This window comes from Oncorhynchus nerka, linkage group LG13 (assembly GCF_034236695.1).
Source record: "Oncorhynchus nerka isolate Pitt River linkage group LG13, Oner_Uvic_2.0, whole genome shotgun sequence".
In the NCBI taxonomy this organism is placed as follows: domain Eukaryota; kingdom Metazoa; phylum Chordata; class Actinopteri; order Salmoniformes; family Salmonidae; genus Oncorhynchus; species Oncorhynchus nerka.
In genome coordinates, this window is record NC_088408.1 from 66,945,652 (window position 1) to 66,958,280 (window position 12,629).

At 41.5% G+C, this 12,629-nt stretch overlaps 1 protein-coding gene across 2 annotated transcripts; it reads right to left on the reverse strand.

The window, feature by feature from the left end:
* Positions 1 to 5,252: 5,252 nt before the first annotated feature.
* On the reverse strand, positions 5,253 to 10,386 carry LOC115139952 (4-hydroxyphenylpyruvate dioxygenase-like). Of its 2 annotated transcripts, XM_029677857.2 has the most exons (15): positions 10,269 to 10,386; positions 9,944 to 10,039; positions 9,734 to 9,760; positions 9,421 to 9,483; positions 8,975 to 9,079; positions 8,802 to 8,844; positions 8,591 to 8,673; positions 8,287 to 8,376; positions 8,093 to 8,196; positions 7,898 to 7,975; positions 7,045 to 7,207; positions 6,791 to 6,862; positions 6,563 to 6,685; positions 6,067 to 6,183; positions 5,253 to 5,886 (listed from the first exon to the last, which is right to left on the reverse strand). In XM_029677857.2, exons 2-15 carry the CDS (start codon positions 9,944 to 9,946, stop codon positions 5,776 to 5,778), a joined length of 1,182 nt encoding a protein of 393 aa, XP_029533717.1. In that variant the 5' UTR covers positions 9,947 to 10,039; positions 10,269 to 10,386; the 3' UTR covers positions 5,253 to 5,775. The 2 variants fall into 2 exon arrangements, with proteins under 2 accessions (XP_029533717.1, XP_064882667.1); XM_065026595.1 differs by lacking the exon at positions 10,269 to 10,386 and having other exon boundaries at positions 9,944 to 10,083.
* Positions 10,387 to 12,629: the final 2,243 nt, after the last annotated feature.

Here is a 12,629-nt window from a genome sequence, read left to right on the forward strand (position 1 = left end):
TTAACCTGCAGTGGCAAACTGTGACCTTGGCCTTCAGTTTAGACCTTGGCCAATGCTTTTTGATGACAAAATCAAACAGGCCTGAGCTGTGCTTCGGGCTGCAGCTCACACAGTGACAGCACACAGACACAACAGTGACACATCAACAGTAGCGGTGCGTGTAGATCACCGGGGAACCAAGTCAGGGAAAAAAAGCCATATTACAATTTATGTTGTGATAATTGCATGGTTTAGACTACTCTATAATCCCATTAGAAATGCATTCATACGCCACTGTGATATATGAGGCCGAAATGCCATACATTGTTTCACAGTTGCTGAAGACAACAGTCACACTCACACAGTGGCAGAATAAATTAATCCACACATAGGCCTAACTATTGATTCAGGACCACGAACTGCGAGCCAGAGCAAAGGAAACAGGTGCGCTGCCTCCGCTATTTCAGCACCAAATAATAAACCAGTAGATCAGCACACAAAATAACCGGAGATCTAAAGTTTAAATGCAACAATGTTTCACACGCATTATCTCAAAAAGATTATTAGCAAATAGCAACAGAAAAAATACTGAGGCTTATTTTCTCAATTGAGATCAAAGCCAGTCGGTCCTAATATGTTTCAGGATGGAGAATGTTTTTTCAACTGAGGTAGTAGATATGGGAATGGTCAAGACCAGCCAGGTAAGGGACAGATAGAAAATTCCCCCGCCTCCACACTGTTAAAAATATGTTCACATGACCCTCCCCTTGTACTGTAAAATAAATGGAACACCCTCCCCCTCAAAGAATTAACTCAAAATAATGTTTAAGACCACACATAAATAACTGTACAGACCCAGCGTTTATAAACGTGGACATCGACTTTGCTACTTCAGCATGCGTTTTGTGGCACAGTTGATGCCACATGAGGCTACAGGCCAGAAGGTTGAGGGTTCACCGACCACCACAGACAAACTCACTCTCCCTGTCTGTTTTACTACAGATCAGAGCCGGCTGCAGACAATGATCAGCTAGGGGGAAATCCGATTTCCAACATTTTGAGGCCATATTTATAATTATATAAAATAATTGCAACAAATTTTCCACCAACAGGTTTCTATGCCAATGCACCACACAAACCACACAAACAAAGCATACCGACTTCGGGCCCTTCATTTTCAACACCACAATAAATAGGCTATGTCAATCTCAGGCAATTAGAAAATACACAAACAAAAATATTGTTGCAACATGTAAAGTGTTGGTCCCGTGTTTCATGAGCTGAAATAAAAGATCCCAGAAATGTTCCATGAGAACAAAAAGCTTATTTCTCTCAAATGTTGTGCACAAATTTGTTTAAAATCCCTGTTAGTGAGCATTTCTGGTGTACCTTGTGCTGGGGACAATAAAAGGCCACTCTGAAATGTGCAGTTTTGTCACACAACACATTGCCACAGAGTTTTGAGTGAGCATGCTATTGGCATGCTGAATTGAGGAATGTCCACCAGAGCTGTTGCCAGAGAATGTAATGTTAATTTTTCTACGAAAAGCCACCTCTAACATCGTTTTAGAGAATTTGGCAGTATGTCCAACCGGCCTCATAACTGCAAACCACGTGTAACCACGCCAGCCTAGGACCTCCACATCCGTATTCTTCACACCACGATCCTGGTTGTTGTGGATCGTTTCTTTATGTCCTGCCGTCTCCTTCCTCTGCCCGGTCTCCCTACGGCCCTACAGACTACGGAGGCCTTGTTAACGCACGTCTTCCGGCACTACGGGGTGCCTGAGGACATAGTGTCTGATCAGGGTCCCCAGTTCACTTCGAGGGTCTGGAGGGCGTTCATGGTTTTCACCCTGAGAGTAACGGGCAGGTGGAGAGAGTTAACCAGGATGTGGGTAGGTTTCTGTGGTTTTATTGCCAGGACCGGCCAGGAGAGTGGGCGGCATTCATGCCCTGGGCAGAGATGGCCCAGAACTCGCTTCGCCACTCCTCCACTAACCTCTCCCCCTTCCAGTGCGTACTGGGGTACCAACCGGTTCTGGCTCCTTAGCATCAGAGTCAGACTTAAGCTCCTGCGGTGGATGACTGGTTCCGGCGCACTGAGGAGACATGGGACGCCGCCCATGTTCACCTTCAGTGCGCCGTGCTGCACCAGAAAGTCAGTGCAGACTGTCACCGCAGTGAGGCCCCGGTGTTCGCCCCAGGGGACCGGGTCTGGCTCTCGACCCGAAACCTGCCCCTCCGCCTGCCCTGCCGGATTCTGGGTCCGCGGTTTGTGGGGCCTTGTGGGGCCTTTCAAAGTCCTGAGGAGACTGAACGAGGTGTGTTACAGGTCCCCCCCCCCCTTTGGCTCCTTTGGCTCCCTAACTTCTACTCTCCTGCGTCTGACTCCCTTTTATGCATACCTAACACTTTGTGACATCTGCTGGTGTAAAAGGGCTTCAATCAAATACATTTGATTGATTGATTGGTAACTACTAAATAAATGTGATAAAAGATTAGGATTTAGGATTTTCAATTGACTTTTTATGTCTCCTATATTACGGGAACCCTGGAGTGTTTATTCACCAGGACGTTGCTCCATCTGACTCTTATGCTCAGGAGAAAACAAAATGTTGTACTTCCGGCTCCTTGTTGGTGGACTTTACAGCCCTTGGACATTGCCAGTGGGCAGTGATGAGCACACCCTCCAAAACTGAGAGTCTGCAAATGATACATCTCTACTACTATGTTCATTAGTATTTTTCCAACAGAGAATTCAATCTTGTGTTTATGAAACAAGAGACATTGTTTAATACACATATGGTGTCTCTACATTCAGGACACCAATCCTCTGCAGAGACTGACTGATGGGAGTTAATAATTGACAAGGTACAGTGCATTCGGAAAGTATTCCAGTCCCCTTCCCTTTTTCCACATTTTGTTACGTAACTCTTGTTCTAAAATGTATTATATAAAATGTTTTCCTCATCAATCTACACACAATACTCCACAATTACAAAGTGAAAACATATATTTTTTGTTGCACATTTATTAAAAATAAAACAGAAATACCTTACGTACACACAGTAGCCTCCATCAATCTTAAATGGAAGAAGTTTGGAACCACCAAGCCTCGTCATAGAGCTGGTCGCTCGGCCAAACTGAGCAATCAGGGGAGAAGGGCCTTTGTCAGGGAGGTGACCAAGAACCCGATGCTCACTCTTACAAAGCTCCAGAGTTCCTCTGTGTTCTTGGGGACCTTCAATGCTGCAGAAATGTTTTGATATCCTTCCCGCTCCCTAGACCCCACGGACACCCGGGAGGGACTTAATCCCGACCAAGAGAACACAGGAAATTCCCCCTAGATAGCGCTTTAGAAAAAAAGGTGCTATCTAGAACCTAAAAGAGTTATGCGGCTGTCCCCACAGGAGAACCCTCTGAAGAACCCTTTTGGGTTCCAGGTAGAACCCTTTTGGTTCTACCTGGAAAGATAAGGGAGGTAAGGCAATGAACATGCCATAGTGGCTAAATAATTACAATATAGCAATTAAACATTGGACTGATACGTGTGCAGAAGATGAGTGTGCAAGTAGAGATACTGGGATGCAAAGGAGCAAAATAAATAAAATAACAGTATGGGGATGAGGTGGTGGGATGGGCTATAGATCACTGCACCTGTACATAGCCCATCTGTAAACAGCCCATCTATCTACCTACCTCATCCCCATACTGGTATTTATTTATTTATTTATTTTGCTCCTTTGCACCCCAGTATCTCTACCTGCACATTCATCTTCTGCCAATCTATTCCATGTGTAACTCTGTGTTGTTGTTTGTGTCACACTGCTTTGCTTTATCTTGGTCAGGTCACAGTTGTAAATGAGAACTTGTTCTCAACTAGCCTACCTGGTTAAATAAAGGTGAAATAAAAAAATGAATAAAAAAATTAGGCGATTGCAAAGGATGAGGTCACTGCAGAGAGCCACACCCTCCCCTGTCTCCTCGGTCAGTCCCTGCCTCTGTCATCGTTCTCACCATGAGGAGTTGGATGTCCTCCACAGTGTCTGGAGGGATGGCCTGGGTGAGGGGGACGCCAAGGAGCTGCATGTCACCTATGACAGGCTGCTGCAGCAAGACAATGGCTTCAGCTGGCTCAGTGACACTCTCTGGGTCCCCCCTCATAACACATCAAATCAACTAAAATGTTATTTGTCACATGCCCCGAATACCACAGGTACAACCTTACAGTGAAATGCTTACTCATAAGCACTTAACAAACAATGCAGTTTAAAAAAAAAAAGAAAAAAAAGAAGAAATAAAGTAACAAATAACTAAAGTGCAGCAGTAGAATAACAATAGTGAGGCTATATACAGGGGGTACCGATACAGTGCAGGGGCACCGGTTAGTTGAGGTAATATGTACATGTAGGTAGAGTTAAAGTGACTATGCATAGATAATAAACAGAGAGTAGTAGCAGCGTAAAAGAGAGGGGGGGGTGAAAGTAGTCTGGGTAGCCATTTTATTAGCTGTTCAGTAGTCTTATGGCTTGGGGGTAGAAGCTGCTCAGAAGCCTCTTGGACCTAGACTTGGCCCTCCGGTACCGCTTGCCGTGCGGTAGCAGAGACAACAGTCCACGACCAGGGTGGCCGGAGTCCTCGACAACCTTTTGGGCCCACCTCTGACACCGCCTGGCATGTCCTTTACTACAGAGCTGTTATTAACAAACTGTCGCTGGGGTGGGAAACTGATACACTAATGGGGTCACAACTGTTATTAGGGGTTCAAGCAGCAAAAGAAAGCCTATTCCCATGAGATGGTAAGGCCTAGGAGGTTGCAACCTTGCATGAAGGTAAAGGGCCAAAGGCCACACCCTCTCATGGAATGGCATGCCAATTGACCACATGGTGGCGCTATAACAAGCGATACAAAATGCTAACTTTAAAATAATAATAATTTAAAACAGTTCCTGACATAACCACACACCGGGGGCGGGCTCTGTGTTCCTCTCCTTTAGCATTTAAAAGGACAGGGTGGGGTTTGAAAATACCTTGACCTGGAAAGATGGTTTGTTGTGCAAATATGTACATGATGAGTTATGTGTACATGAGAGCTAATGGCGATGTATTCAGTTTGTGTCAAGCCTTTTACTGGGTTCTTATGGTAATTGTTTTCTCAGGTATTTATTTTTAAGACAGAGTGGAACTGTATATTTATAATTGATTTGTTACATATTTTTGATAAGTTCACTCTCAAATACAAACAAACACTGTGAATGATGGAGTCTCAATGCAGATCAATTGCTTTATTACATGCTCTTAAATACAAATGCTAAAAGTAACAGTTTGAAGTGAAAGGATACAAATAACTGACATTTGTGTGTTACTATGCATTATTTTGAGTTGTAGTTTATTACCTCCCTCCTGGTTAGGTTGTGGTTTATTTGTTATTATTTTTTAAGAAATAAAGCAAATAAGACAATATAAAGCTAAGACTACAGAGTGAAGGCACATTTAAAAAAATAAAAAGCCAGTTAATGCTAAATTATATAGCTGGCTCAAATTGTATAATGATGTCTGCTCGTATTGTACATCAACATATCTGATTCTGATCAGTCACAAAAACAAATATAACAATTTGGCTTCAAGTCAAAATGATTTAGTATGTTCTTTTTACAGCATCACTGTATTATTCTAATAATGAACAATCGTTCCTTACGTTTGACTCCACAAGCACTGTCAATCATAATTCCATTTATATATAGTGTGTAGATACAGCTCTCCAATAAATCATTGAACAAATTATTTGCAAGCTCAAATATGGTTAGACACACCATTAGGGTTCAGGATAGTCAAGTTCCCTCTAGCATTCTGGTCTGCCTCGATGGCTTCGAAAAGAGCCTTGAAGTTGCCTGCACCAAAGCCCTTGGAAGAGTACAAAGACATGTTTTTACATCATTTTCAGTCTAAATGTAGACCTGCACATCCACCTTTATCATCACTACATACTGCAAATTGATTTTTCAATAAACTAAGAAAGCTCATATTCTTAAAATCATAATGGTTTCATTTGTAATGCTCTATGATATTTCATTCTACTCTCACCTGATGGTTGTGTCTCTGAATGACCTCCAGAAACACTGTGGGACGGTCCTGAACAGGCTTGGTGAAGATCTGGAGCAGGTAGCCACTGTCATCAAAATCTACTAAGATCTTCAGCTCCTGTCAAAGCAACAGGACATAAAAGTGCTTATCAGGCTGAAAAGCTAAGAACCGAGCATGGAACTTCAAATTTACATTTACATTACATTTAAGTCATTTAGCAGACGCTCTTATCCAGAGCGACTTACAAATTGGTGCGTTCACCTTAAGACATCCAGTGGAACAGCCACTTTACAATAGTGCATCTAAATCTTTCAAGGGGGGTGAGAAGGATTACTTTATCCTATCCTAGGTATTCCTGAATACTGATTAAATTAAATCAAATTAACTGATTGTAATTACCATCCTTATGCATTTAACTATCAGGTATTTGGATAAATTAAATATAATAAATAATTGGAAAATGTATTCAAACAGCAGGGAAAGTTGTGTCTCTGACCTCCAGAATGTCCAGGTCCTCAGTGATCCTGACTTGGGAGTGTTGGAGATTCTTTCTCAGCAGCTGGTAGTAGGTGTCTGGCACACACATGAACTCCATGCCACGCTCCTTCAGGTTACGGATCTACAACAAGGAGAATACACTAACCACACCAAGCTTTCATCTTCCATTGATGTGTATATTATAGTGACCAGGTTGAGCTTAGCCTTTATTTGTGAAAAGACTTACTGCAGTGATGATGTCTGATGTGTTCATGGCGATGTGCTGGACACCTGGGCCACCGTAGTATTCCACATACTCCTGTTAAATCCAGTGAGTTTAGCAAGGTACAAGCTCTACACTTGACTTTTTTGTAATGCTATGTTTCTTAAAGGTACAGTATTAAATATATGTCTATGGAGGACATTTGTATGTCTTTGTTAGTAAATACCTCTTGACATACTTAACATATTATATATTGAATAACAAGGCATATGACTTGCCTGGATCTGGGACTTGCGTTTTCCCATGGCTGGCTCATTAATGGGCATCTTCACTGTCTCTTCATAATTGGCCACAACGATGGAGCGCAGTGAACTGAAATCTGTCTGCAGCTGCTTGTCATCCACCGACCAGAACCGGTGGAAGAGCAGGTTCTTCTGGTACCTATGGAAACAGAACCAACTACTCAGGAATCTTTGTGTGTTGAATGGATAGGTGAGAGACTACACTATATCTATCCCAAGGCCCTAATCCTTGGGCCTTCCCTTTAGAGATCAAACCCATCCCTGTTTTTCATCTCAGAGCTACATGGTGGACCTCTAATTGACTCCAGATGTGGGGAGCCCCTGGGACCCAGCTCAAAAACTGCTAAGTAATATTAGTCTCTGACCTATGCCAAACAGCCTGGGTTACGTAATACAGACACGTCCCCATCCACCCATCTATCCACCAACCAAACCACTGCTGTATGGAGAAACGTGAAGAGCAGTCAACTTGGCTTTACTTGCATTGGATGGAAAACATTCTAGAGAATGTCAAATGAACCCTAAAATGTTGTCTATTAGACTGCTGTTTTTTTATATTGCGATTAGTATGTGGTAGTTTTTTTTTCGAGGAGGAAACTGATATCCATGGATGTTTTTGTCTGGAACAAAATGTACAGTCCAGGATGTGTAATAGTAGGGCAGCAGGTAGCCTAGCGTTTAAGTGTGTTGGGAAAGTAACCGAAAGGTCACTGGTACAAATCCATGACTAGGTGAAAAATATGTTGATGTCCTGGAGCAAGGCACTCCTGTAAGTCACTCTGGATAACACCATCTGCTAAATCTAATCTAGACCTAGACAATGCCTTACCATTCCACCACAGGCACCATCTCACCATCCGGCTGGTTCCCCACAACATGGTCAATGAAGTTCAGTAATCCACTGGGTCTGTAATGTTAGATAAGGCTTCACAGTGACGCCAACTGTTTAACTGAAACAGTCTGTCTCGTTTACAATGATCTATAAAAGCTCATTTCAACACCAGGTAAAATTGCTCATACTCACAGCTTGGCCAACAAGGGGTCCCGGTGGAGAGGAGGATGGAACCCTGGGAGGAAAAGCCCTTTGTAGGCTGTCCTCTCCACAAATGTGTGTGTTGTGTCCCCATACTATAGTGATATAAGAGAAAATCCCAAATCTAGAGCATACTGTAAATCTACTTTCCTCTGCTCAGTTTCAGCAGATGTTGACTGACTTACCGTCTGGAGAACAGCTAGCTTAACCCTGCCATAATTGTCCTCCAATACATACGGCTCTTTCACTATGATGGCACCACGCTCTCTGGCTTTCTAAAGAGTATAATAGACAGATAAACATATGCACATGTGATAAAGATCCAGGAAGATTAAAATAATTATCCTATATATGCGTCTTTTCAATAAATCCAAGAAAAAGATTGCAATGCTTAATAATATTTTCAACCCATCTCATTAGGAAAGAAGCATTCTCCTCATTCCAGAAAAATATGATATTTTGGATTAAATAGCAAGCATGCTTTGATACCTGCACAAGGTAATCACAGTTCTCCACAGTGAATGCAATGTCCCTGGCGCCATCCCCATGCTTCACCAAATGCTCCCCCATTTCTGAATAAGGCATATGGACAAAAGTGCAGTATATTAAAATCAAAGTGAGTGAAGTAGCACACTAGTCAGTGACAACCAATCTCATAATATTTAACCATATGAACGGTGACGTTTTTGTCATACTGGACCTTTGTTTCCAGGATTGAGGGCGGACGCGAATACATACATAATCTGGGAAAGACAAAAAGCCCAAAAGTTACATGATAGACAACCAAGGAACTTCCATCACTTGTAACAAGTTACAATCTATTATTAACATGTGCCATAATTAATTCAGGATATGCTGCAATGCTCTGCTCACCTTGCCTTGTTTGACCACATGAGACACCACATCACGGCAGCCTGTCTCTAAACCCTGGTAGGCCAACGGTTCAAATCCAAGCTTGTTACAATAGTAAGATGCTGCCTGTTGAAACAGAAGAAAAACACCATTGTCACTCACAACCAAACACTTGTACATTTACTGTTTAGGCACAAAACCTTAACACAATTTCTATACAGTGTGTTGTTGTACTGTAAAGGACTGGTGTGCTGGGAGCGCCACCCCTTGGTGATGGAGTGGGAAAGCATCTGGATCAAATTAGAGGATGATGAGGTCTACTCTGAGGTTTCATGCCTATTGTCCCTCCACCCCTTAAAAGAGCCAATAGCCATCCCCCTCAGTGAATAGTCCTCTAACTTTGAGAATGTTCAGGAAAAATGTAACAACATGCAAAACAATTTAAAATCAGCATATGAGCTTCATACCTGTTTGGCATTTCCAACCCAGAATGTGATGTGGTCGAAACAGATGAACTTGCCATGGTCGTGCTTCGAACAAAACCAGAACAATTTAATACTGGTATGTGAGGGGGATACATCTAGCATACATCAGTCCGTCCATATGACAGCAATTAGAAAATATTAAATGTAAGAGAACGATTATGCATATTTAAACATATTGGTAGTCTAGTTACATTTTTTTATCATACTTTGAACTAGTTAAAATACATATCCATAAAAAATGATGGTGTGTTCATTAAAATATCTATTCACAAAGAGTATTAATTGAAGGACTTACATGTTCACCTCTGTCTGTGTAGGTAGTCTAAATAGATACAAAACATTACACATCAGCATAACGTTTAAGATCATCATTCCAACGACTAATACATCTTTGAATGTGAAATAGTAATTATAAATTCAATAACAACTGACAAATCACAACTGACAAATGTATCTAAATAATACAAATGTAACACTTTTCGAATGAATATATATTTTCTCTTACCATCTTGTACCCTTCGGCTTTCAACTGCTTGAAAATAAACTCATTACAATAAAGGCAAGCATTTAAACGTTCAGAATGAAGTTCCACGCCCTGCCGCTGTTCGAGGAGGAGTACACGGAAGTATGCGGAGATATAGAGAGCGAAAGAGAGGTTGCGCAATCATTTCTCATCCCAATATATATGTTTTAAAAAATACAAGTAATGGTACGATTGACTCTACGCTTGGAATACATTTCATACTAGAAGTTTATCTTAGGTGCATCACATAAATTAGGTGCATACATCACATATAGCAAAAAGTGATATGCGAAAAAAATGCACTTACCTTCTCTTCTCAAATACTGGAAAAAGTTGTATTAAAAACGAAATTATTATTTATTTTTAAACTGAAACTATGCAAAGACAGAAAATGCACTCACAATCTTTTCTAGTCAGGCCATGTGTTTGTATTTAGTCTCGAGAGGAGGTTCGCTCGTACAGGTTTCCTATTGGCTGTTTATTTGGACATATGTATGGAGCTGTCGCCACAATGTTCACATTGCAGAAACAAACTATTGGTAGGCCTCAATAGTCTCCCCTACCCCTCCCTCTTCATAATTAGTCATCTGTTAATGACAATGTTTTATACCCTCTGTATCATTCTTTACAAATCCTTTATCACCAACGTTTGTATGAACATGGTTATTCCAGACGTTTTCAATTGATCTATTGTTGTGTGTGAATAACAATGTTGCCTGATGTACTTTTGCCCAATGTGACAATATTGACAGCCCTCCCAACTGATTTACATAGAAGTGAATATGATACGCTACTACACTAGAGCTCATTTCCTCAATTGAACTAGTAGTCTGTGTCTTAAGAAAGTGATGTCAACAAATTGGTTATATTCCTGCATAAATGAGGAAAGCATGTATCTCTAGTGTGGAAATGGAACAGAAAGGCTGCCGAAAAGCTAATTATTCCTAAAGAAGATATTTGACAGATTGTACTGCAGAAAGAGACACCTCTCGAGCTATTCTTTGCTTCTTGGATTTTGAGCAGCTTAAGTTTGACAGCCTCAACAGCATCAACACAACAATAGGTTGTATCTTGTCAACATGATCATTAGATATGTGTGTGTGTGTGTGTGTGTGTGTGTCCTTATGTTCCAATGGGAGTGAATAAGATGAAGTCAATCAACGAAAGCAATGCATTTCATAACCCTGTAATTTCCCTCAAACACAGGGTCTTTACACTGACTGACCCCCTGTATTCATAAGTGACACTTTACCATGCAAGACTATCACATGAACGCTCTCTGGTGTAACAATATATACGCAGAAATTCTGTAAAACACAGATACTGTTTGTAGAACAGATATTGTTCTATCAATTCTCTTTTAGCACCACAGACTAATGAACGTGCAATGTCACAGTAATGAGCATTTGACACCTTCAGCAACTGTCCCTGATGGGTTTTGTTTATCTCTGTTACCAGGGGGCTTTTGCTGTCAAGAGACGCAATTAGAGACAGTAAATGAAGACGGTGCTGCTTACACAACATTGTGATGTTGGAGTGGTAGACGGTTGATCTTTACATTCTGTATATTAAAAGAAAGTATGATTATTCATGGTCTTGACACGAGGCCTACTGATTTCTGCTAATTCAATGGTGTAACTTAACTGATCCAGAAAAGGCACAACCATTACATTATTGTCTAATTCACAATTGATGTATAACAACATAATACAAATACATCATCCAAATATGTTCAATTCAGGCAGCTTAGTAAAAACAAATACTTACGTCAGTTTGATAGCCTGGGATAATTGGCTTGGGCCATTTACAAAAACCAGAGTTAGACAAGCGGGGCATGAAATAGTTACATGAGACAGAGAATAGTTAATCATATAGGTGTTACAAATGCTGTTATTACCACTGAGCCTAATGTATCCAAACTATTAGAACATACAAAAGTGATTGTACACTTTAAACACAAAGGCCTGTGAAAACGGTAAGTAAGAACTATTCATATAACTGAATATGAGGCAGATTGCAGTGTATTCCCATGACAAATAGCACCCTTAGGGGAAAGAAGCAACACCTCGGGCAATTAAGACCCTCCTAGTCGCAGGGCTTACAGAACAGTGTATAGTCACTGAGTTTACAGATCACTACTCAGTGCGGAAGAACAATACAGCAGCACGGACCAAGCAGAAAGTTGAGGAATAACAATGAGTGAGTTATCTTTATATAAACCACCACAGCAACTGGATGCAGGGACACCAGGAGAACAGGATGGAGAAGAGTCTCTTGACAAAGCAGTGGACATTTCTCAACCCATCTCTCTCCTGATTAATTCTGTCAGTCTCAGTGACGAAAGCGCGGAGGACCACATCCCTGCAGAGAGGACAACTCAAGCAAAGATGCAGTCTGTTTTCCAGCAGGTGCGCAAGCAAGTCAAATCACAGGTGGGCATGAACGTCCCAAGGAATGGCATTCTGGAACTCGTTCAGATGGTCAAAAGCAGAGAGCTGGAGATGGCAAAGGTGAACGGCCCAGAAAACACAGAGAAAGCAGGTGCAGAGATTTTGGAAGACAAGCGTACCGGTGAGATGGATGTCAAAAGGGAGGAGCTTATAGTGGTTTTTCAACATGAGCTGGAGGCCAGTAATGAGGCACTGAGGGATGAGTTTAAAGAGCAGAT

Bases quoted from the DNA above. Each gene is read 5' to 3' on its own strand.
- LOC115139952 (XM_029677857.2), bottom strand. The intron at 8,674-8,801 runs GTCCAGTATGAC...TGCCTTATTCAG, and splicing joins CCTCAATCCTGGAAACAAAG to AAATGGGGGAGCATTTGGTG. The intron at 8,377-8,590 runs GTATCAAAGCAT...TATACTCTTTAG, and splicing joins ACTGTGATTACCTTGTGCAG to AAAGCCAGAGAGCGTGGTGC.